The sequence below is a fragment of the Chiroxiphia lanceolata genome, chromosome 2 (assembly GCF_009829145.1).
Source record: "Chiroxiphia lanceolata isolate bChiLan1 chromosome 2, bChiLan1.pri, whole genome shotgun sequence".
Taxonomy (NCBI): Eukaryota; Metazoa; Chordata; class Aves; order Passeriformes; family Pipridae; genus Chiroxiphia; species Chiroxiphia lanceolata.
Window position 1 is genome coordinate 20,759,622 of NC_045638.1, and position 27,142 is coordinate 20,786,763.

The 27,142-nt window shown below is 38.4% G+C and overlaps 1 protein-coding gene across 6 annotated transcripts in view; it reads right to left on the reverse strand.

Annotated features, from left to right (window-relative positions):
• TBL1X (transducin beta like 1 X-linked) overlaps window positions 1-27,142 on the reverse strand; it is a 196,067-nt gene that overhangs the window by 33,638 nt on the left and 135,287 nt on the right. For 5 of the 6 annotated variants that reach the window (XM_032679467.1, XM_032679464.1, XM_032679465.1 and 2 more), the window contains 2 exons: window positions 19,528-19,635; window positions 2,684-2,829 (listed from right to left, as the gene is read on the reverse strand). In XM_032679467.1, coding sequence (XP_032535358.1) covers window positions 2,684-2,829; window positions 19,528-19,585 — 204 coding nt within the window. In that variant the 5' untranslated portion in view covers window positions 19,586-19,635. Of the gene's footprint in view, window positions 1-2,683; window positions 2,830-7,201; window positions 7,276-19,527; window positions 19,636-27,142 lie in introns of those variants that run through there. The other variant, XM_032679469.1, reaches the window with a different exon arrangement.

A 27,142-nucleotide genomic window follows, 5' to 3' on the forward strand; every position in this document is an offset into this window, starting at 1 on the left:
GAAATCTGTTCAGTAAAAAAATATTCTGTTGGAATTTTATAGAAAATCCAACTATATAAATGCTTTACAGATGCAACAGAAATTATGCTGTGGGAAAAAATATGTCTGACAGATGACATAAGGTTTCAGTTTGTTTTCTATTTGAAAAAAAGAGTCATGGCTAAAGCCATGACAAAGGCAAACAGACTCTGGTTAAACTGTTTGTCTTCCTGCATTTGCAGGAGCATAGGAATGGAATGGAAGAAGCTGATGAATAATGAAACTCAGCCAAAACATGATGTATGCACAAATTCAGTGGTTTCTTACACAGTGTTCATCAGCCTAGCACCACACGTTACAGCTGATTTCACAGGACAGCCTTGCCATTATTTTTCCTTTATTCCACTACTTTTATTCATAACAGTAATGACTTTCCTTTTGATTTCTGTAAATTAGGCTTCAGATTTAACAACCAACTGAATAAATTTTTAAGGGCTGTTTTTTTAAGACTTAATACAGACTCAGATCAACAACTGCTGTATCTACTTAGCTTTTCTTCACTTTCACTCTCCTATTAAATATAGGAAGAAGATTTTAGAAGTCTTTTTAAAGTGCCATTTTACCAATCTTCTGCAAACTCCCTTTAATTCTTTGAAATAATAATGGCCCAGCAGTGAAAGATTTGTGCTTGAGAAATAGCAGATAAGATTAGGGTATGGATAGATGATGTAACTGGTAAACAAATAATTTTTAATAGATAACAACAACTAATAAGGAAAAGTAGCTGTTTGCCTGACTGGTATGCTTCTGCTGGACTAGTCATTGCATTACCCCTTAAAATTACAATATTAAGATAATACATTTTGCTTCCTCATGGTGAAGAAAAATGAGGAAAGAGTCATCAGACAAGAAAAATATCATCTCCCTTTCTCCTCAACAGCTTTTTATGTAAATGTCTCTGCTGACATTTATTTGAATATTGGCTCAAATCCTTGCTGTGCAATAAACAAAAGGTTTGCCAATGGATTCTGCCATCTTACATTTTCAACTGTAAAACTGCTCACTGGACTATGACTGCCCTCAACACACCACAAACAATAATTTTATACACACTAGTTTACAGATTATACACCAGTTTACTGATTACTTGCCACTCTTAAGTAATACAGGTAAAAAAGTATATATGAAGCATAAACTTAGCCCTTACTGGCATTCAGTTGTAGCAAAAATGGCCTTTGCTTAGTTGTAACATATTTAACAGGATGTATTTGAACAGAACCATAGAGTGGCTTTGGTTGGAAGGGAGCTCAAAGAACATTTAGTTCCAACCCCTGCCAATGGGCAAGGACATCTTCCACTAAGATGAGGTTGCTCAGGGCCTTATTCAACGTGAATCAAACCAGGATGAGAGCAACATAAACTTTAATGGTGACAACAGGCATATTTTTAGATTGTTCTCTCAATTTAGGGCAATTCTGAAGCTGGACCCATGAAAAGCAGGCCCCTACAGGTCTCATACAACCTGAACTGATATAGGTGCTGTTCACAGCTGAAAGTTTTTAACTGTGTGGCTCCAATTTCAGGCATGGGGCAAAATGTTAAGCAGCAGTGAATTGGGACAGCTTCCTAACACGGGTTTGTTATTGCAACTGCATCAAAGTGCAGCCTGGCATGAATGTCAAACGTCATTGCCCCAATTACAAAATAACACATACACAAATCTTATAAGTGATTATCAAGTCATAAAAAGAAAACCACACAGAATGCCTGGATAAAAACAAAAGAGTTTTCAAACTACACATTGCACACTGCCTTTTCTCCATTTTATACCCCTTTGTTCTCACCCATGCTGTTCAAATGCTACATTCAGGTATAGAGGATAAAGCAAAAGCTTTTTTGTATTAATGTTTATTATAGATGTCTGTCAATCACAAATATGTATGGTAAATATCTTGTAAAGCAATCCTTGCTTATCTGTCATGCTTCACTCCCTCTCAAAGCATCATGTCTTTAAGGTTGGCAGGGCAAAAACACTGGCTTTTCCCACATTCCTTCTTTGTTTCCCCTGGCAGTTCAAGGAGAACAGAGACATTTTGTGGCTGCTTGTACAATCCCCATAGACAACCTGCACCCCAGACACAATAAGAATTTACACACACCAGCTTCACCACATACAGGATGCCTGGTCTTATATGATCTGAGTCAAAGTCATTGAAATCACTCTCCAGTGACCTCCATGGATTTTTGATCAGGCTTCTCTCATGGCTTGCAAGCAGTGCTGTCTGCTAGGAGGTGTCAGGGAGTGAAGTTTTAACCTACACTGCAGGTTTTCCCTGCCAAATTCTGCTGTGACCTTGAAAACCCAAGACCGTAAAAACACAGATGGCTTTCCTTGTTTGCTGCAAGAACCTGTGCACCCCACATCTGTTGACTGGGGTAGCAGAAACACCATTAATATCCATTTAAACAGCACAAAGAAGGCCTCAATGCCACAGCTAAAAACTGAAATACGTCTCGGAGCTTTTCAGCTCTCACCTGGGGATGGGGTGAGGGATGAGTAATAAAATGAAAGCAGATCAAGAGAAACTGGGTACCAGTGGCTCGTGTCTCTGGGCTGTCGGGACGTGTTGCTTGGCACATTCCAGTGTGCTGGCCAGTGGGGGCAGTGGTGGTGGCACAGGGTGGGGGGGTTGGTGGTACTTACTTCGTTGATGCTGATCTCAGCCTCCACATACTGGAGCCCCTTCTGGAGGATGGAGATGAGTGCGGCAGGTGGCACTAGTGTTCCGTTGATGTTGGACTGGCTGATGTGGCTCTCGATACCGAAGGTAAAGGCCGAGTGGGAGAAACCTGAGAGCAGGAAAAGGAAGTCATGACATGAAATCTAAATGCACCAGTCAGATACACCTTCATGGTCTAAAAATAATTCTGTCCTGAGATCTGAGAGACACTGCTGTGTAAGCAGAAGGATGTGGGCTGGCGGCACGGAGCCGGGGAGGTCATCCAGAGCCATCCTGACCACCCATCCCCCACCACCTGGGGAGGTGTACAGAAAGGGAAATGCAGGCAGAGAAAAATAACTGCACTAACTGAAACAAAAAAAAACAAAAACAAAACACATGAAAAACATCAATTGCCAGAAGGGCAGGTCCAGCTAAAAAAAGTGCCTCAAGTCTCCATTTCCCTTGCTGAATTTCAGTGCTGGTTGTTTGCTGAAGCTGCACACTTAAATCCCTACTAGTGTGCAAGTTGTATAAAATCCAGGCATAGATGCAGCTGACACAGGGGAGACATTCCCTTATACCAGGGATTTCCAATTCTCTCTCATATATTGTATATATGATGGGCAGAGCATTATCATTAAAATGTGAAACTACAGAAAGACCTAATTTCTGTATGTGAACAGTAACAGCAAAAGCAATTAATTGGGATCTGTCAGGCAGCACATGACAAGCCAATGTGGCAGCCTGTATTTTAGACAGAAGTCTTTCTCTTCCCTGTTTTATTTTTGTCATTGTCTGAGTAAGTAAGTGGCAGTGAAGGTGATGGCACCAAAAATCAAAGGATTTCAGTGGACAAATTTTAAAGAGTGTTGCCTTAAATGCTGGCTGAAGCTGCTCAGAACTGTTGCTGGGTATGAAGGCGAGTGCTGCAGAGCAACTGCACGTAGGGGCAGCTGTGGGAGGGGGGAGGGGGAACAGGATGTAGATATAACTGTAGGAACCCATTTATCATCACACTGTCTCCAGAGCATTAATCTAACATTAAAAGCCTTGGGGAAACCACCCATGCACTGTCTCAAACAGGAAGAGCCCTCACAGTCTCCACCAACTAGACAAGAAAAAAAAAAAAACAAAGCAAAAAAAAAAAAGCAGCTTTCAAATGAAAATACTGCCATTAAATATAGCTGTGCCTCTTCCCCTTGTCAAGAGTAGTTTCATTTATAGTTTTGTCCGTTAAGGGATTTCCCCCGTATCACTGCAATGTCCACTTATGTGCAGGCTGGGGATGTGATTTTGGGCTCGTGCCACAGTAATGCTTTTTTTCTCTCTTTTCAACATCCTTTTTGCAGCTAGTTCAATTATGAACATAGACAGCTAACAAAAACAAGCTGAGAAACAGAATGCCTCCCACCGCAGGCATTGAAACTGAGGTATGTATTTCTCTGTGATTCTCCCCTTCCCCCCCACTACACATTTTATTTTGCTGCTGCTTTTCTCTTTTTCCTGGTAACAACCTCCATCCTCTCCCTTCCCAACCCTAACTTTCCTTCCTGGCACTCTCCCAGTTTTGGGGAATGTTTGGGATGCTTTGGAAATATTTTAGGAAGTGGCAGGTCTGCCTATCAACAGAATTATGTAGGATTACTAGGCATGAAAATAAAGCACAGAAAAAACTCACCTGAAAAACTGCAGTATCATTTATCTAACCCCTGGTCCAATTCTTATTCTGTATTGTTCTTTATGTCCTGGTCTAGTTTATGAGCTGCTGGACCCCTGCTGTACCCAAAACAGACTATAAGATCTGCAGGGTAGTGTTTTCCCTTGCTGTTAGTTTTGTAGGACATCTAGGTATGTTACTGGGCACCACAATGAGGAAGAAATCAAGTATCAAGCATACACAGTCTGCCTCTGTGGTCAGCCTGCCTGACCACTGAACACTGAAATCTCTGCGTATATCTATAAATACATGGCATGCAACCACCCAGAATTAGAGAATCAGATCCCTCTTAAATTTATATTTAAGTGGTTTTCAATTAATCAACAACAGTAACAAAACTTTCTTAAAAAAGAATGGACTTAACACATGACAGATAAATCAGCAAGTCTATGTAAGAACGAGAAAACGAAGCTGTTGTCCAAGAGCACTGAAGGTGGCTGCTAAAATCCCCAGCAGCTAGTTTGTAAGTCACCAGCTCAGCAAATTGTAACATGGTCTCTGATTAAAACAACAGGTGGATAGCATAAAAATGGCAATCAACAAACATGGATAGAAAATGAAAAAAAAAAAAAAAAAGGAAAATCATGACTATGGATCCATGGTAGGCATAATTTTAACCATGACTTTTTACCTCTCATTATTACATTTGGTATCTTACAGACTTTTTAGTTGTCTGCTGCCACATATTAAGCCCCTTCTTTGCCAGGAGACAGATGATTATGGAACACAGTTAACCTCTTTGTCCAGTACTGAGCTGCCACATGCCCAAAGAGCAACACAGCTCACCTCACTGCATGTGAGAGAAGAAACTTCTCAGTACAAACCCCAGTTGTGTTATTGCAACAAATCCTGTTATCTTACTGTTTCTCTTGATACTAAGAAACTATTACCAAAGCACCTGTTAGATGAAGAAACACAAAACTTCTGTCACAAAACTTCTGCTACACTGTCACTGAAGAGCAACCTCACCCACACACCTCCAGTTGTGACAAACTTTCCAAAGACTTTATCTGAGAAGATCCAAATACTGAAACATCAGTAAAGCAAAACTGTTTAAGTGGGTGCTGCCGGACATGGTGCTTCTCACCACTCTTGAAAAAATCCTCCCATACAATTGTAATTAAAAGAAAAACAAACACATCAGAAACATGCTAACCAGTCCTCCAACTGACAGCTAATTCCCTCTTAATTTCTTGTATTACTGTAGCATATATAAGGCTCATATGAAAGTAGATTGCTTTTTATAAGTAACACACACAGTTAACAACATCCTCAACGAAGCTGTACCTACATCAGTTTTCTGGTAACACCAAAGAATCATCTGAGCTTTACTTTTATAGTTACCAGATGTCATCAATGTACAATGAAATGCAGAGCAAAGTTGCAGCACTATAGTTCAGTCTTACAAAAAAGCGATTTCCATTAAACAAAGGTAATTTTTAAAAAATGTTAGCTTGCTAACTTGGCCCTCCTTCTACTTTCATGAAACCACACCAGGGATGCAAAGCTGAAACACAAGCACCACCCCCACTTCCAGTCTGTCAAGGCAGTTGAGGAGCACGAACAGAGACAGAAGGTGCTCTGTAGTCAGGATCTGAAGAAAGGATGTGGTAGGGATGACGTGAAATTACAGTAGACACAAACTGAAAATGCTGTAGCAGCAGTGAAATTAATGAAAGTTCCAAATCTGTGTCCATATGCATTCTTTCTCATAAATTCTGTCATTTTGGTGACTGTAATAATCACTCTATAAAACAATAATTTCTATTCAAATAGTACCAGTAAATGAAATCTTAACGTAATAAACCCTTTGAGGACACATGCAATGAGACTCTGAGCTTTTAAGGCTAAAGACATAAACACAAAGGGCTGAAGAGGAGAAAGCATGGTCACACACTGAATGGGTCTCATAGCAGTGACCCAGACAATCACTTGTGCTGTGACACGACCAGTGCCCTGAACTGCATCTTTCAGAAGATTTGAGAAAATGCTTCCAGGTATTTTCTGCCTTAAAAAAGATGAGAAAACAGAAACCATCAAACTATGCATAATCTGTAAATACATTATTATACATGAAAAATATATCCAAATGAACAGTTAAGATCTTGGGACAATCTTGGTATGAATGGAAGTGATCTCTTACCTGTGGAATAGTTGGGCTTGAAGCATTTTATAGAACATAAAAGCAGAGAGGAAACAATGAACCAAGAAAAAATTACTTAAATGACACCCCCCCCCCCCCAATTGTTATGCAAGTCAAAAACAGACTTGAAAACTGAGTGGAATTCCTCATTGGGAGTTTCCCACACTTTTTTGTACTGACAGTGGTAACAGGTTCCGGTTCTGTGCTGCATCTTTTCCCACACTGAGGTGTCTGTATATACTCTCAGTGGTACATACACAGCCATTTGGGAATTCTTGCCCTAGGCAGTGACAAAAAATGCATATGTAAGACTGTGTTTTGCAAAATTTCACTGATAGGTTTTGCTATAACTGCAAAAATGGAGATGATAGAGATTTTTTTTTTCCTTTGACAGCTCCTTTTTCAGTTAAAAATGGCCTTCCTTTAAAACTGGATTTGTCATTGATCATAAAATGACTAAGTTTTATTTAATGAACATAATGATGTTCTGCTTGTAGGACCTGCAGGCTACGTAGTTTTAATTGTTTGCAACATGCCTGGCTCACAGCAGAAATGCCTGTCAAATGTAGGTGTAGGAAAGACAACTAGGAAGCCACGCAGCCTGGGGAATGACCTGTCTTCTCCAGAGATGTGCCTCACCTCTTCTGGGAGCAAAGTGTTCCTCCTTCTAGGCTCACAACTGGGGTGGTGCTGAGTATTCCCCACACCAGCTCATCTGGTAGTTGCAGCTCAGTTAACTGACACCCACCAAGTGCTCCTTTCAGTTTCTGATCCTTTTAGCACTGCAAAAACCATCTTTTTTAACCTGCAGTCTTGTTACAGCTACAGCACCTACTGCCGTGGTTGTACAGGTGAGGGGAATGACAAAGAGGGGTCTGTGGAAGCAATGACTTCTGAACTCTTGCAGTCTTTGCTGGTTACTCAGGAGTTGCCTTGGGGATGCCCTGATGAACAATAGTTAAGCGATCTGTAGAACACTGTGCAAGTTTTCTGTTTGTGAACTGGACTTAGTTTTCTCTGGTAAATCCAAATAGTATGCCGTTTAAATAATTTTTTAAAAACCAGATGTTTTTAAGTTCTTTGCAAATTACTCAGTTTAATCATTCACACTGTAAGGTCCTTCACTGAAACATTTGTTACTGTAGAGAATAAAGAATTATGAACATGAAGTTGCCTTTTACACACACCTCAAGCATCTTTATCCCAATAGTGAGTACAAATCTTTGTATAACTAATGCTCAGTGTGGCCCTCTGTCCTGGAAACTAGTGAGATTTCATACGGAAGTCTATGTCATTCCTTCAGTAAATTTTCCTATTTCTTTAACTCAAGCACTCCAGACTGAGGTTTGCAAATACAGACATCTTAGGTTCAATTTCTGTAAATGACTAAATTAGTGACGTTATTACCTCAATAAAAAGGGAGGAGAAAAAAAAGAGGAGGCATGAACTATCTGACAATCCCTTCTTTTTCTCTAATAATTTAACCATCTCCAGGTGGAAATGGAAACAACCAGCACTTTTTATTTAATTGATTTCTCCGACATTGTGTTTTCCTTCTTTTTGGGAATTCCCAGTACAATCTCCTCCAACCCTCACCTCCGAAATAACATAGTGTTCTCTTTTAAAGTACAGGACACAGGCAGGTTCAGGATACAAAAAAAAGCAAGGCTTTAGAAGTTATTAAAACTTCTGGCTCAGTAGAATCAACCTGCAGCTGCTATAATGGGATCCACCAGCAATCTTGAGTTTTCCAGAAGCACAAGTGCCTATTTTCTTAAGGTAAGTACCTGGCACTACTGCTTAGACTTTGACCAAAGTACAATTCATGTAAGAATGGAGGGCACATAAGAGCTGACTACAGCTGTACAGGCTGCAGGGGAAAACAAAAAAATATGCTTGTGAGGGGTAAAGGAAAGTCATCTATTCTGACTATAAATGGGTATATGGGCAAAAGTCCTGGGAGATTTAGACAACATCAAGTAGGAACAATCCACTGTGTTATGAGTCAAAAGAAAATCACATGCAGGAGGAACAGACATCCCCACACTATCCCATCAGCTGCTTTACCACGTTACCAAACTCAAGTAATTCTACAGCTGCCTGCACAACTGCTTGCCAAAGAAATCAGATGCAACCGGTCGAAAAACATTCACCTCAAGTGTGACATCTGGGTCTTGGGAGTGCCATCTAAGCAGTTAGGCAAGAATGGAAGAGTGGTGCAATGTGGTGTTCTGAAATAAATTAGAGTCCAACCAGTGCAGTTGGAAAAAAAATCCACAAAAAACGCCAGTGAAATATGACCACTAATAAAGTAATTTCCTCCAAATACTAATGTACAAACAAAACAGTTAATGTTAAATTAAGACTTCCTTAGGTCTAGATTTCCCAGTGTAGAGAAGAGCAAGGGACAAGTATCATTACGGGCAGACTTGAATGCAATGTCTGGATGCAAAACCAGAAGCAAACAGCTTAACTTAGAGCAACTATATTTTCTTAATTGGGGGCCTAATGCTAATCTAGTTCCTCAAGTAAATGATGTAATTTCTTGCCATGGCCCAAGAGAATTACAGTGATGTTCTTCACTGTACTTGACTGCAGCTACCATCTTAGCCTAGTATTCCCCCTTCTGTATGATGCAGTGAGTGAGAACTGAGAATGTAACATGGATCCCTATCCTGCTTCTCCTTAGATTACTGTCTAAATTTAAGTATGTATCCATAAAAATATGGTCATAAACCTCCAGTGTACATACATGCAAAGGCTTCACAAAAAGGATACCAGCCTCTGTGAAATGTCTGGTTGCAGTTAATAAGTGTCTGGTGTCTCAAGCCACTGATAACAGTTAAAAAACAAAGGTGGACAAAATCCTACGGCACATCTTGTTTATTATTCACAGCAGACTGAGATTCTTCTCTTAGCTGAGCTTTTTCTTTCTCGGTGTTACATCCTAAAATGCCTCTCTGTTTTTGGCAGTGTCTGCTTATTTTGAAGTCTTACCTTTGCAATTACATAAAGGGCTTAACAAGGATGCATATTAGCAATTTAAAATAGAGAACTGCAGTTGAAATATATTTTTAGAAAAATCAGCTGAACAATAGGGCTTGTACATTTGTTTCAAGATTAGGATTGCTGAATGATTAAAATTATTTTCAGAACCCTGGGAAATGTGTCCTGTATTACAAGTGCTTTCACAGTTCCTGGGAAATAAAAAGAAAGGATTCCTAGCTGTAGGTAAAATTATAGTATGCCTAGTTACCCAAAGTTTTGTAGAAGCGATTATTCACTAATATTAAACATTCAGTTCTTTTTTCTTGGATATTTGACCTGTTACCCTTCTGCCAAGAATTCAGAGTAAATGTCTGCTACCCAAAATTATTTTATTATGTGCCAAAGAATGTTTTTGGCAGGTATCTTTTTTTTCTTTTTCATGAAGGAAAATATGCTGGAAAAGATTAATACAACTTGGAAATGATCTTTTGATGAGCAGTACTTGGCACACACTTGGCACAGCCTTTCTGAGGACTGCAAATCAACAAAAAGAGAAATACAATACAGAGAGAAAACAGAACATGACCAACAGAACTTATAAAAATCTCTTGAAAACAAGATCTGAAATAATCCTTGTTTTCAGTCACTCTGTGTAAATTAGAATGACAACTGCAAATAAATATCAACACAGATCTAGCAATTTAATGCAACTATGGGCAAGTTTTGAAGCTGCTTACAAAGGCCATAGCAAGGAAAAAAATAATCTTCTCCTTTAATCCTTTAAATTAACGGGATGTTGTTGTCTTTTAGTCATGTCTGTGCAACCAAACATCCAAAGAGAGAGACTTTTAAGGATTACATTTATAGAAGAGACTTTCACAGTCATACATATTGCCCTTCAGCTATGTTCTTCTCTCTGTTCTAATATACACCTATAAGTGGTGACCCATAATGAAAGGCAGTAAAATGACAAATGCTTAGCAGTGCACTGGTTTTGCTAGCAAAGCCATCTTGACCTTTAGACATCTGTCTTCCACCCAATATGCTATTTTCTTAATACCTCTAAAATCCTGCATTTATGCAAGTTTTAAAAAACAGAACACAAAGTGATCAGAAACAAAACTTGTGCTTTGGATTAAGTTTGCAAAGGTGTAATTGTTTACGTTTGTATAACTTAAGAATCAGTGTGTTTGCTCAGTGTCCAAGATCCAACAAATGGCAACTTTCAGGTCGAAGTAAAATAAAAACAGCCAAGTTTAGAAAACTGTGACAAGATCTAGAAGGAAATATGAGTAAGCAGGAAATACTCAAGTGTATTTCTTTCCTTCACATGAACTTAAAAATTCTGCCCAAAGTATTGCTTTCTTACGCAGCATTTAGCTTGCTCTTATGCAAGATAAATGGGTAGAATAAACAGAAGTTTTCAAAAGGACCTCTTGAGCTCCACCACAAAACATTTGAAACTATTGTTTATAAGTATATACATAAAAAGATATCTAGTCACAAATCTCTGTACATGTAAACCCACATAAAAATGGCTCTCATACAGCTTATTACATTGTTCTGATAATATTACCAGAAGAAAGCATGACAAAAATTACTTCTTTAGCTGTAAAAATACTTTTTCTTCTCCATTGTGAAATTTGGATTTTGTGAAAACAATCAGTACTGCTAGTTCATATTCACTGCTCTATGAAAAAAGTATGCAATTGGTTTTGACTTGCAAAGGTGCTGTTGGCTTAGAAATCAAGTTGCTTATCTTTAAAGGAAGCTGCGAAAAGTATTTACTTTTAACCTATCAGCTTCATTCTTCCCAAGATCTATATCTTTGATAAGTTTATAAAAAATGGCTTGGGAACTTCAGCCCAATAAAGCTTTTTGTCTTCTGATTTTCTTAAAATGTACTTAGTGTTTACAAAGAGAATAAATGTTTACTAGCAGAGACAGAAACTGTACATAATACAGTTCTGATTTTAGAAATGGATTTGTCTTTTTAGCAGTCATCCATTCTCAAACTATGAAGCATAATTTCAAATTCAGAGTCAGTCTCACTGTTTCTGGAATCATACAGTCACTATCTCCCTAGTTTAGAAGAAATACATGAAGTAGAGGAGAGATTAAAAAGAAAGGAGATGCAGTTCAGTAAAATCCCTACATACACCCTTTTGATAATACATTACTTTACTCCATACATATTATGCTGGAAGCATTATATATATATAATGTTGTATTATATGCAATATGTATAGCTACAGAGGGTTTCCCATTATATAACATTCATTCTGAGGTGACTTTTATGAAACACTTTGATTTAAATCACACCATTTTTTTGGTCAAATCTCTCAGGTTTTCTTATCCAAGGGTCACTTTAACACATATTGCACTTCTCGAACAACACTGTGGCTTTATTTATCTACAATAATTCATGAAAAGACACAAAAGTTGGTTCTATAGTCAACTTCCAATATATCAAAGATTTGGAACAAGCCTTAAGTCATTTTATTTTAATTGTAGGCTGTTCCTAAGAAGGATAATACACCATACAAAATACAAATGCCCACAAATCAGACCTGTGCTAAATCATAAGAATTAAAAGCGGAGTTTGTTTTGCTCCAAAGCCTTGCCATTGTACAGCTAAAAAGGTGAAAGAATCCCTGCCTTCAGTCTTAACACCAGTTCCTGAAAAATATAGTTAGCATCTCATTCATACTGTGTTTAGGGATTCACCTATTAATTCATAAACAGCAATCTGAAATAATTGAAAAAGACTGTTAAATATTGTCCCAGCCTCCCTGTAATAATCTTTACTCAGAGGATTTCAATATATTTTAGGACTATAAACTTTTAACATCTGCTTTGAGGTGCTGTACGTAGTATCAGCTTTATTTTCAAAGAGGAAAACTGAGATAGAAACTTTAGGGCCAGGTTTAAACACTCGGTTTTTATGTATGTCCTAAAAATGTATTACTTTATTTATTCAGTAATACCTGTTTCAGCACTCAGTTACACTAGCACAAAATACCTGTGCAAAGAGAAGGTAAACAAAATACACAAGTGTCCTCACATCTGTGCAGCTGAGTTCGGTCTACAAACTCCAGTTACTCTATGCTGTGGGCAGAATATACATGGCCCAAGGGAGAGTGATAACATGTATGTAGACACAAATAATGCAACCACAGACTCTTACTGAAACTACACTAAAATGTCTGTTTAATCTTTGGCTGGCAGGTTGTCATTTCAAGGATGCATTTTCCCCTCAGCAAACAAAAGGTCTCCATCCTTCCTTTAGAGTGTAGCTACATACAAAGCCTCAAGAACATTCCAGTGACTACCCTGCTAACAGCACCTTTACCTATAGGTTGTTTAAAAGATCTTTGAGGCTCTCCAGGCTTGAGCAGGAGGCTGGAGTACTTGAACATGAGCCAGCGATGTGCCCTTGCAGCAAGGAAAGCCAAGAGCATCCTAAGCTGCGCTACAAAATGTGTTGCCAGAAGGTCGATGGAGGAGATCCTTGCCCTCTACTCAGTGCTGGTGAGACATGTCTGGAGCACTGTATCCAGTTCTGGGCTGCCCAGTGCAAGAGAGAAATGGATACACTGGAGAGAGTCCAGTGGAAGATCGCAAAGATGATCAATGGACCAGAACATCTGCCATACAAGGAGAGGCTGAGAGAGTTGGGACTGTTCAGCCTGGAGAAGAGAACCTTATCCATGTGCATAAATGCCTGAGGGAGGTGCAAAGAAGATAGAGTCAAAATCTTTCCAGTGCTGCCCAGTGACAGAACAAGAGGCAATGGGCCCAAATGAAACACATGTGAAATTCCAAAATTTTATTCCACTTTCCTACTGTGAGGGTGATAAAGTATTGGAACTGTCTTGTCCTCTCGATCATTGGGAGATATTCAAAACTCAACTGGACACAGCCCTGAGCAACTCGCTGCAGCTGACCATGCTGTGAGCAGGGGAGATGGATTAGATGATCTCCAAAGGTCCCTGCCAACCTGAACCATTCTCTGATTCTGTCATCTCCTGAGACACCATCCAGACTGAACTCTCCTATGACCCTAATGAGCCAAACTGGACAAAAACATTAAAAAGGCAAAAGAAAAATCATTATCCACTGGCTCTGTCATCATTGCACACCACTGTCACACTGAACAAATGCCTTTATTGACAAAGTGATTAATTCTTATAATGAATTATTCTTCAAGGTATAGATTTTAATAATTTAAGAGAAAAACAAGCACTGTACGTTCCCCTTCTACCTAGCAGCAGCCTTCCTACACAAAGGAAGCAGTTAGCTTTGAAGCAAATTTAGCTGACCTATATATGCCAATCTTTTATGCTATGCTTAATTTGAATTATTTTCAACATGCACTTCTCTTATCTGTGACTCAGGAACTCTGTGTCATACACAGTTGTTCAAAAAAATACTCTCAACATACCTCATGCAGGAAAAGTATGGACTTCAGAGAAAAATTACACAGGCTTATATAAGTAGAGACTGTTGCATAAGGCACAAATTCAAAAGAACAGAATACTGATGTTCAGTCATTCATTATTGCCTGAGAACTTACCCACCAAAAATGTGATATTTACATTTTGTATAAAGTTTCTTCATTAAAAAGGAGCATGATTCTATAAAAAAGGTATTTTCCTTCAGATTCTGTTGCTTTCTTCTCAAAAAAATAAGAAATGCCATTGGACAAAATGTAATTTAGTACTTTTCTGATTACTAGTATCTAGTTGAACACCTCCACAATGATGAAATCCCAAAAGCTTCAGAACATCCACACTTTGCATTCTCTCATAATTTCCAAAGGCAGAATGACAGTAAAATGTATTGGATGTGGTTAACAGGAAAGAGCACATGCGTAACTACAAAGGATTTTGTGCTGTGATTCACAGAAGCCCTCTGTGCTCTATATGCCCTTGAATCTGTGCTTATAATCTGAGAATCTTATTTTCTAGGAAAACAAGAAAAATCTGTCAACTGTGAACCAAGCTGACTAATGTGCTGCTATCATCCTGATTTTACAGAAGGAAAAAACTATGTTTTCAGCCGCCTTCATTTTTATGGTTGGGAAGAAAACAAGTGAAAATTCTAAAGTGTAAGGGTAAGTCGTCCCAAGTCAGTATCTATAAGTATCATTGACAGCTTTTAGCAAAAACATCTAGCTAGAGCTTTTATTGTCTTAGATGTGGTGCAGATTATACACTGAGAAAGTGTGTGTCATAAAACACGGAGAAATTCACACCAAAAAGTAAAAGTAGGAGTGAAAATGGAAACTGCTACACCATCTTAACTCTAACCAGTCATTGCCAGACATCCATTACAATAAATGCCCTACTAGAGAACAGTGTAAGCCACAGACAACTGGGGAGCTGATTTTCAGACAAGAATTCTAGACAATATGCATTTAAGTGCTAGAAAAGGAACACAGTAAATTGATCAATGCATCAAAAATACCAAAGTTTTAAAAGCTTTAATAACTGCATTGACATGATGGGCTATGTAGGGAAGGTAATTTACTGTAGCATTTGGACTGATGATGGGATTTGTCACTCACAACTAATGACAGCACATTTTAGATTAAAAATTATGTGAGAGATTTGATTTCCCTTTTTTTTCTTGCCACCTCCCCTAACCTCTTAGAAATTTCCCTGGGATCCTTATTACTCCTCACTGTATTGTACTACTCCGACCTTCATTCCAAAAGACAAATAAATATATGTTTCTCTTTTGGGAAAAGCAGAACAGGAAAACTCTACATTATGAATTCTGTATGATTTTTTAGAAACAGAAAAAACCCAAGTGAAGTTCTATGTCAGCAATGAAGATGGCTGCTAGCAAAAGTGTGCTTCTCAGGAGTTTTAAGAGATACAAAGTCGAATCAATATAATTTGGATGCCAGAATTGTGGCTACTTTGGTATAGCTTTTTTCACTTTTGTCAATGTACTAGCTTTGTTGGTATAACTATGTCCACCTCAAGAGTATTTTGTGTGCTCCTATCTCAACACTGGTTGTACACTTCGTGTAGACATACCTAAGCCTGATTTTAGTAATTGGGGCCAACATTTCACTTAAAAGTAGACTTTGTATCAAGACACCTAAAAATAAATATAACCTGACTTTAAAAAGTTTGTGTCCTGAGATAAACAGTGCCTGGAAGTACTCAGCACTTTTAAGAGTGGCCACTTAAAACTGTGCACCAAAAAAGTTCATATGCAAAAAGAAGAAAACTAAACATTGCAAGACTTGACTTAGGATAGAAAGCAATAATTTTAAACTGAAGATAAACATCTATTTTCTTTATACCTCAAGAAGGGGTCATTCACTAGAAGAGATACCACCTAGTCCCCTTAGTGGTGGAATTTCTATGCCATTAAGACATGGAGCCTAAATGGAAATTATGTCAGACTGCTTTGTTTTTCTGGGGGTAGATAAACACTGAGACAGTCACCCATGTAAAGAGGCAACTATTTACTCACTTATTTTAATACAGCTAAACATTTAGAGCCTTAATTTGTCCAAGTCCTGTCTCGTACGGGGGGGGATCTGACTGTACTGCCCCTTGAGCAGACATCTTCTCCAGCAGCAGGCAACTCAAAGCAGTCTCCCTGGCTGTTAAACCACATGATCAGTCAGTGTTAACTCACCAAATGCCACAACTTACTATTTCATTCCATCTGCAAACTTACTCGGGAATCACTTTGTATTTCCTTCCAGGTAACTGATAAAACTATTGAGCAGTATTACACCAAGAACAGATTCCTATGAGTTCCCACAAGAAGCAACTTCTGAGATGAATACTCCCCAACTCTAATTACTTTTCAAGATGTTTCTGTTAGCCCATTTTTAACCCATTCGGTAACCCTGGATTACACTGATTATACTCACTGTTATTTCATTTTAACTGCAGTGTCAACAACACTAAGTAAATGTCATAAAGTAGACATCTAAGTGTATTAATGTCAGCACAGCTCTCTCTGTCACCTTCATTTCTGATCTTGGAAAAAGCAGTATCAAGTTTGTTTGACGAGATCTATTATCCATAAAAACTTGCTGGCTGGCATTTGGCATGAGGTCATCCCTTCATCTTTGTTGGAGATATTTAGTCTCAGCCTTCCAGTGATTTTGCTTGACCTATAGTTACCTGGATCATCTTGTTTAACCTTTAAAAATTCTGGCACAACATTTGCTTTTTCCAGTTCACTGAAACTCTCCTTAGTATGCCAAGGTTTGTTAAAAAGCAACAATAACGGTTTAGACAGTTTAACTCTATTAATACTCTCCCACGCAAGTTTTCTGGTCTGACAGAAAATTAAGGAGGAAATATAATTACTGAATTTCACATCTAACTTCAATTTTAGAAGAGGTAAATTTCCAGTAGAATCATCTGTCAGCATTTTCATAATGAAGCGTAGAGCACTCATCAGAATCTTTTTTATAGTGTTTCAAATAATCTCAAGTATTTCTGTGCATTGCAGATGAAAAATACGTGAAATATTATAGGGATATTATGCTTTTTTATACAGTTATTCGGCCATATGTATTTCCTTTCATCATTTCTCTCTTCCTCCCACCGTTTGCCTACACTTCATGGGAAAGCCTGGAAGCTTTACACATTAAGATTAAACGACAGGTACCTGGGGAAAAAAAAAGTGAACTTTTGTATGGTCTTGTAAGCAACCTTTATGGCTGTGTCCAATACAATTTTTAGAAGCTTTAGGTTCAGCTAACGTTAATAAATAATCAATGTAATAACTTTGGTTTTGGCAAACACCTTTAAATTGTAGGGGTTTGAACTCAGACTGTGTTTAAACACTGGGCCTTTAAATTTGGCATGCCTTATTTCTGAAGCTATGGATTAAATACCTTTCATCTGCTGTCACATCTTATGGCATTTTTAGTAGCAGGTGGAAAGGTAAAAATGCTGTATAACAATTTCTGTCTAATTACCCTACTTCATTTGAAAATACAGATATAAAAATTCCTTTGGGAAAACCCAATGACAATAGGAAAAATGATTCAAAATAAATGTGAGAAGCTTTTTAAACAGATTAGTGGATTCATCATTGGTTACAGCTCTTGTATGCTGAATAAAATTCCTAACAAACTGTCAGGTATATTTACTGAATCCATACCCAGCACCTAGATTTCAATATGCTCAGTTTGAAGCATATTTGAATATTTCTTTAAATATTTGACCTCAACTTTCACTCTCTTAAATGTGTAAAATGGAACAGAACACTGGAAACAAAATGCCTTTAGTATGTGTGGACTAAAAAAGAGAAACTTTTGGCCCTCTAGATATGAAGGTAAGAGCAGTACAACTTGCTATTAATATGAAAATTTATATGTAAACTTCTCTGTAAAATGGCAAAAGTGACTGCTTGCTTGTGGGAGATGGGTTACCTAGAATATCACCATTCTTGACTGACTTTGTAAAGCCTCCTGAATCACTACACAACACTAATCCACTTACTGATGTATCAAGAGGAATAAAAAAGGCTAATTTTCTTTTTTCACATCAGGAAAAGCTACTGCATTAATACACTGTTATGTATTATCTCCTACAACTCAAATATAAGAACGTAAAATAATTTCAAGATTCTTTACACTTTGATTATGTCCATCTGTGCACTGCTCTAATCTCTAAAAGCTCTATCCACTGTGGTACACAACAGCTTATTTTTAAAAGTAAACTTTGTCTGGATGATGTTTTTAGTTTTGTTAGTTCTTCTTTTTCTTTCATCTGTTTGCACACCAGATCTAGACTATTTTTTTATGAAGCTCTGTTATTAAGAGAGTGGAATGGAATACAACATGAGAAAAGAGCTAACACAGGCCACAACTGGACTCTCAAAGAACTGCTTTAAAAGACCAAATACTAAAAAAGTATGAAAAATTTTCTTCCTAATTTCAGTGGAGATTCTTTACACAAGGATTTAGGTTTTTGGGATCAAAACAGTCTTGCAAGTAGAAGAAACATCTCAAAATAACATATCTAATGAATGCTAGTTATAATGACCAACAGAAGTAGGCTAACCCCACATCTTTTTATCATGCTGGGATTTTGGTCCCCTGTGCAAGACATCTCTTGGGTCTGGAGGGTTTATTCTAAAACTGGCTTCAAATCTTCTGACAGGACAACATGTATTTTTCATAGAAATTTTTGTTCATTTCAGCATATGAAACATGAAATATTTTTAGTCAATTCTACTTTTACCAACACAAAACATAGGATCAGTACCAAGTAACCTGTGATGCTGCCTATAAATTATTTGTCAATGTTTCTCAACTCCCCTATCATCTCTAACAAAATATTTTCCATTAGCTAATAGACCCTCTACTTCTTGCAGTCAAAGAGTGGAAACAAGACTATGGAAACAAACCCAAAATTTAAGTTTCAATTTAATATTTTTTTAATTTTTCCTTCTAAAAGGAAAAGCCCTGTGATATTTTCCAATATGAAAACAGACAGAAGTGGAAGCGATATTGAGACAGAGCCACACCGACCCTTGTGCAGCTCAGTTTACATACATAATTACCCTAACAAAATTCTAAAACATCAGAAATTTGCAAACAGATTTACATTAACAGCCAACATAAAACCAATTTAGACAATTTCAGGTAGCTAAGAAAAAAGATACAACATATATGTGCTTTGTGCCCATGCTGCCAAAAAATTACTTTGGCTGACATGATATTACTCTACCAAAACATTTGTTAACGTAATGTTATTTACTTCCTTGTTTTACCTAACTGCAATATTTACTTTTGTACCTGTGCATGTTTGCACTTTTTTTATGTTCAAGACAATGATTTCAAAGAAATGTGGGTTTGTGCGAGAAATATTTAGTCTATCAGTCTGAAACACTCAAGGCAACATTCCTAGAGTAATATCATGCTTAAAGCCAATTTTCCCATTTCATTTATGACCAGAAGTTATGAGGAAAGACCAGAAATTTACCCGATTCCTGGAGATAGCGATACACCAAGAAATTCACTTCGTCACTGGTTATGCTCATCTTAGCCCAACCTCAATATGATGAGGTCTACGAGAAGTGTGATCCACGCTCTGTTCAAAGGAGAGAAAAGAACAGGTTTTGTTTTATCTTCATTTGGTATGAAATGTGTTATCAAAATAGAGGTGGGAATTGCTAAGGTATTTAAAGATCTCATACAGTTATTAGAGCTGTAACGTCCCAGTGTGAGGCACCCATTAAATATTGTGAATCAAGTACTCAAGCTGTACTGCACCTTTTATTATAATTAAAGAGCAGTATTTAACATATACGAGAAACACAGAGGGAGCATTTCATATCTTGGGAGACTTTTTGCAAATGTCAATCCTTTTACTTCAGTGGCTTTACCACAGGTTCTTTGGACACTCCTTTTTACCATGTGAGCACTTTTTTTCTCAGAACTGCTGACAATTACAGTCACATATAACACACCAAATCATAACCTTTCTGCAGCCCCAAATTTGAAATCCAGTTTTCTGTCCAGTTATTAATCCACTGAAGACAGATTCTCTCCTTACAAAGCCATGTTATGCAGTGAACGGTGCAGGGGGAAAGTGGGGAGAGAAAAAGAGAACACCATATACCTTGAGCCAACAAGGAATACGAATATCCTTGCATTATATAAACTTATAATATTATAACATTATGGTGAGCAAGAATTAAACTTTCATTTTTCACTGAAGTAATCGCAACCTTTAGGATGATGGTTTTACATTACTATTTTGGGCTTATACTCTGGTAATAAAAACACTATAGGTTTAGATGATGAATTTATTTTGAACATTTTCCATTAAATCTTGATGATTCATTCCTGCTTGGGAATCTGACATAAGTAGTTTGGTTTCAAAAAACATAATACTCCTCAGACATAAACTTTGGAACATTGTCATCCACACTAAACCTATAACTAATCACGTACAGATTTGGACACAGAGGCACACACTATGCTCTCATCGTGTCTCACAAATGAAAGACCGTGGGCGTGTGCTGTTTCTTTCAATTTCCCGTATGTCTCTTCCTGGCAAGCGGAAAGGTCGTCTTTGTTCATCGAAAACCTCTTCAGTAATTCCTGCTGCCTAAAGTAGCACCTGCTACTGCAGGCGACACTGATCGACGACGTTTCCCCTGGTGATGATTTAAACCAGCAGGTCACTCATGACTGTAACAGATGTCTCTGCATATTTATGTAAATGGAGGTCTTTTGAACCCTGGTAGGCCTTTTATTATCCTAGGCTGTATTTCATCAATAGCTTGGATGCTGGTTTTCCATAAGAAACCATAGTTCGCTAATTTGGGAGGCATCCTCCTCAAGTACTCCAGTCTTTATCACTACAGTTTGCATTTCACAGACAACAAGAAGAAATAAAATACTGAAAATCATGCAATCTTGGTAAGGAAAATTTCATCTCCTTTGGAAAGGATGAGCACTTTCTGCTAAGATTCTGGCTGAGGACAGCATCAGCTGTATCCAACAGCCAGTCCTGTCACACCCGCCACGTATTGCCCTGGGAAGCCACTCGATCTCTTTTCTCTTCAATCCCTCTTCTGCAAAATGGGCTCAAATTTGTCTGCCACATGATTTGGAGACTGGAAGCACTGACAGCGTTAAGGGCTTCAGTTACCAAGGTTGGCAACTGCAGCCAGTGAAAGCACCACTTCCAGTATAACTTTATACATACTTCTTCCAGATAAACAGACTTGGAGCTGAATAATTAATAAACCCCTATGCCCCTTTTTGCATAATCATCGTTGTACAATGAAGAACAAGACAGACATTCGTAGCAACAGTTAAGGCCATTTTCACATTTGAGTGCTTAAAATACATCTGTATCGTTGCTATGGCCATGATAATATTAAATCAAAAAAATCTGATAGCTGTGAGTTGAAAAAAAACCACTTTTAGAAGCATTTTAAAAATAGCTGTTTCAGAATTTGGTGGTAGGAAAGTTGGTAAAGATGAAACCTCTTACAAAAATTCAGTTTCAGTAATGACGTACTCTGTGGTAAGATGAACTTTATTTAAAAAAAACACAAGAAACTACAAATGCCATTTCTGGATTCATCCTGCCAATTTAAGACATTAACATGGTATTTCCCAAATACAGAGCGTTGCTTCAGGAAAGGGAAGCAAAGGAAAGGAAGAGTGCTGGTTTTTATTTGTTTTTCTAAAGATGACTTTTCTTTAATGAACTAAAATCAGAGAAAATCAGCATGATTGCAAAATAAATAATCTGACAGCCCCAGAAGAAAAAGCTCCATGGCAGCTAGCTACCTTTGCATCAGAATCCCAAGCACACCAAGTAGTAGTTGGATTTACAATGCATTTTCCCTGAAGTCAGTCAACAGGAATTACTTTGACGTACGTGTCAGATCATATCTTTATACACATTGTTACCATGCCACAAATAACTAGATGATCTCCACTCACATATTTAAGGTTTCTTCCCTCCCACAGATGCCAGTGTAGCAATCAGATACACAACTGTAAAGCTTTTACCCATCCACAGCAATACACAGTTCTTGGCTTTTACCCAGAGAAACATATTCATTAGAAACTTGGCTGAGCTATGAAAGACAAAGACCATACTCAATTTCATTAACGCTCTTTCTGATTTCCTTCTCCTCTGCAGATAAACAGCTCAAATAAAAGTGGCTAAAAAGACATTTCAGAGAGGAGAGAAACATACTTATATTTTGTGTATCTCCAAGGCTGATTCATAAGGCACAAACAACTAGCCTCCCCCACAACACAATATTTTTTAAATGTAGAAATGCAAACTTCTGTAGAAAACTGCAGAAACCTTCAGTTATCACTGTGATAGATTTAATTCTGCTAATTGATGATCTCCTTTTTTTTACTGAAGACTGGTATTACCTAGATTAATAGTTTTTTTTAACAGTAATAAAGTAGTGTATGAAGAATACCGATGTGCCTTTGGAGACACTTCACATTTATACCAGCAATAACATCTTCATTCTTTACAGTGTCAAGAGGATTAACAAAAGGCATTCAAATGTGCTACAACTCTCTTTACTTGAAACACTTTTTCCTGCACCCAATTACACATAATGGGAAATTCTATTTACTTAAACCTCACCTTAAAAATTTGGGTGGTGATGCTGCAGACATTTAAGAATGTCCAAACATGTGACCTGAGTCAATTAAGACTACTCAAAGTATAATGTATCTAAAACATACAAACCCCATCAGTGGATGGGTTGTCAAGATCATGCAAAATTAAACACTTATTTTAAATAAAGACTCAACTCTCAGATCTACCGAAATGGGTTTTTTGCAAAAATGTTTTGCACACAGAGGTAAAAATCTAGGATATTAGCCCGAATATGCCACCACTGTGCTTCTAGGGCTGCTCGGCTTTTGCTGAAGTGGTTCATCTGGCATTGAGCTGGCTCCAGCGAAGCTTAATGCTGCAGCTTCCCTGTGCTCTGGGCAACCAGGGTAGCTTGATTCCTGGAGTACACCACTGGATCTCATTTGGCTCTGTGCACTGACATACCACTGTTCTCAAATTAAACCTTCCTGGGGCACTGGGAATCCTGCTAATGGGCCAGGCCAGTGGCTCTGGAGAAGGCAGCCTCATGTATAGCTGTAGTTCAGCACAGTGCTGGTCAGGTGAACTAAGAACTGTTTCTTTACATCCCATGCCCCTACTCAAGGATTGCTCTCCCTTCATCAGGCATATTTTAGCACTGTTGCCATAAATAAGGGAGATCTGACTGAAGAATCAAGGGAAAATAACTTTTTTGATTTTCAAATAGTATCTAAAGACTCAACTCCTTTGCCCTTCTTCTAAATGATGGTCACAGGGTCCTCCAGGGCTGTGTCCTGCCCTCCAGGCTAACCCCAGACCAGGGAATGGTCAAGGTTATTTCAGGAAATGAGTTTACATTTGCTACTTGCTGCAGCATGCCATCCACAGGGACTGGGAGTTACCAGTCAATCTTCCCCTCAGGAAGGTGGAAACAGGCCCAGACATTTAGGGAAAACACCTAAAGTAAAACCTAAACCTGAAACCTAAATAGGAAGTCAGACACTTCCCATTTCTGCATCCAGCCCTGCTGACAGAAATGTATCAGATGGCTGGTCAGGCCACACTGTGAAAAAGTCTGCTAGCTCCAGTCTGCTTTAACTCAGTGCTGAGCAGTTGCCAACTTCTCGGAGGGTTTTTTGGGGGTCATTTTGTAATAACCCCTCAAAACCCCAACTTAAACATACAAATTTTCATTTTATCTCCTGGAGAGGTTTCACTATTTACCTACTTGTTCGACAAGGCTAGGCCAAAATGTCTTTTCACAACCGAAGTTTTACTGACAACAACACTGTCATTAAAATGATAGGGAGGTTTGAAGAGAAATTGCATATTTGCTTTGGGAAAAAAAGGCAAGGAGAGGTTCCATAAAAATAAACACATTGCAGAGAAGTTCAAACACGGAATGTTGTCAAATTGATGCCTTGCTGCATGGGAACTGGAGTTCACACTTTTGTGCTCCCATTTTCTCATCCAAGATGGATCCACGCACCAAGGTGCATCTCTCAGGACCCACTACAGTCTCCCTCTGTCAGAGAAGAGAATGTGAACAGAAGAACTAAAATAGACTCTAGGAAGGCACCATGACAGCATAGCCAAATCAATGTGTTACTGTTTTGCATATACTCTGTAGTTTAATGAAAAACATTTCCCAAAGCCAGAAGCCACTTCTCAAAAAATTAGTCATTTAGGCAATCTCAGTATTTTCTGTTGAAAAATGCTTTCATCAGAAACTTTCAATGAGCTCTATGCTTCTGTATTTCTCGGATGCTCCCTACCATAGAGCCAGAACAGAGTCAGTAGCCAGCAGCTCTTCCCCAAAGGGTAATGAGCTCTGCTTGGCCCACACCAGTGCATTCCTCAGTCTTGGCTTTTATCGCAGCTGCCTCCTCTTGTGGAAACTCCAGTATGCTACTTTCCAAAAATGCCAAACGAAACTTCTCGGAGAGGAAAAGAGCACACTCTGCTCCCTCTCCCCTCACAGTCTCTCCTGTCATTTTACGAAACTAAGGAGTCTTTACAAGTATCCTGACAAGGGAATGAGACCATCACACTCCTGATTACAAGGTGCGGGATGGTGTTTTCCAAACTCCACATGTCAGTCACCAAATTAACAGTGAGCCCTCTTCAAAATGCAGATTGTGCAGGCATGACTTCTTGACTCTTCCTTTTAAGGCTTGAGCAAGACATCACACTTAAAAAAAAAAAACCAACCAAAAAAAACCAGTTGCCCCTTCTGGAGACCTTGCACTTAAGAAAGCACATCAAGATGTGCTCACAGTAAGAACTGCACCATACCTCCCTGGCCTTTCATAGTGGGGAGGTGAATAGTTAACTATCCTCACTCTGCAAATGATCCTCACAGGTCACCCGAACTACTGAATGACAAAAAATGAGGGGATTGCAGCCTTTCAGACCTATTGTCCTAGGCTCCTTACAGATGCTCACAGATGTCTTTGCATCGCTTATGCTGTTAATATTTTGAAGTTTTTGTCACAAATGCATTTGCAAATTTGTTGTTTTGGGAAAACAAAAGCTGAGATTCTGCAGAATAATCTCCTTTGGGAATGGTTATTGAGCTGTACAGTATGTACTGTCTCACTTAGATGTCTGTCACCATCATTTATAGCAGATCACTAAGGACAAGGACCTCAAAAAGAGAAGGCAATAGGCTTGTCAGAAATCCTGCACTGCCAAGTGTTAAGCCTGGCTCTAATTTTGGTTTCAAATCTACTTATTTACACTGAACTGCCACTGATTTTTAAAAGACCACACTATACCAAAACAAACCCAGGGAGCCACGGCTCATTCCCATTCTCACTGCTGCCTTTAAGACCACACTCAGATGAAAAGGCCAATGGCATCCTGGTCTGTATCAGGAACTGTGGCCAACAGGACCAGGGAAGTGATTCTGCCCCTGTACTCACCTCGACTACTGTATTCAGTTCTGGGCCCCTCAGTTCAGGAAGGATATTGAGGTGTTGGAGCAGGTCCAGAGAAGAGCAACAAGGCTGGTGAAGGGACTCAAGCACAAGTCCTGTGAGGAGAGGCTGAGGGAGCTGGGGTTGTTCAGCCTGGAGAAGAGGAGGCTCAGGGGAGATCTCATCACTCTCTACAACTACCTGAAAGGAGGCTGGAGCCAGGTGGGGGTTGGTCTCTTCTCCCAGGCAGCTGTCAGTAAGACAAGAGGGCATGGTCTTAAGCTCTACCAGGAGAGGTTTAGGTTAGATATTAGGAAGAAATTCTTTACAGAGAGGGTAATCAGACATTGGAATGGGCTGCCTGGGGAAGTGGTGGATTCTCCATCCCTGGAGGTTTTTAAGATGAGACTGGATGTGGCACTTAGTGTCATGGTCTCGTAACCATGGTGGTTATGGATCAAGGGTTGGACTTGATGATCTCAGAAGTCCCTTCCAACCTGGTTGATTCTGTGATTCTATGAAAAGTTGTAACAACTTCATCTGTACCTGAGAGCTTCAGAAAAAATGGCACAGATGTAATAAAGGTCTAGCTTGGATCCTGACACTTGGATCTCATACTATTAACCAGCAAGCTCTACCATATCGGTGTTCCAAATCTGGTGCCAATCGGATAAAAAGGATGTCGAAGGAATGCCAACCATAGACATGTGGTACTGATCAATGAATCCATAATTCTGTCTTCACGAGGCCACTTCTGATGAATCAAATGTTGTGTGGGCAAACCAGACAAAAATGAGGTTTTCATTTAAATAAAATCAAAACATTGTTCAGGGAGAAGGTTGGTTTACTATGCAATATCTATAAAGATGTGTCTTTGAACAGATGAATCTCTATTTTTTAAAATCATAACAGTGCCTACTATATTTATATTTTTAAAAATCTGCAATAGATTATCAAAATGGTTGTCCTTTCCTGGAAAAAAATGTTAACAAAATAACACATCATCCAGGAAACTATCAAAACATGAAAAAAAAATAAAAGCAAAAGTAACATAAAAATATTTATAAAAATAATTTGGCCAGTTAAACACTTCAGTGAACATTGTTGCAGAAAGCTTTATTTCTGCATGAATACTACTTTTCATTAAATTATAAATTACATTTCAAACTGAAGGGCCACTTGGAACCAAATCCACTTGGAACCAAATCCACATCTATTTACTTAAAGAAAGGGCAGCAAGAGATATTCCAGCAATTTCTAAGTACTATTCAAACATTTTCAATTAATCAACAATTCCCAGAGCAAAATAACTAATCATCAACAAAAGACAAGCCTTTAATCACCAAATTCCCAGCAAACTCTACTTCCTCTATCTAAAGAGATGCTGAACTCTGCAACAGATCTTTCATACTTATAATCTCTTAGTTTGATCAGGTTGTTTTTCAGTTCTCAGCTGATTTACTTAATGACAGCAGCCTCCAGTATTTCAGTTCTGAGTTCAAGTGGATCTTTTCCAACTGCCTTTGCTGCAGAATGAAATGCGTTTTCCAGTATTGATCTTTCCTCTTTGTCTCTTTGCTAAGGGGAAA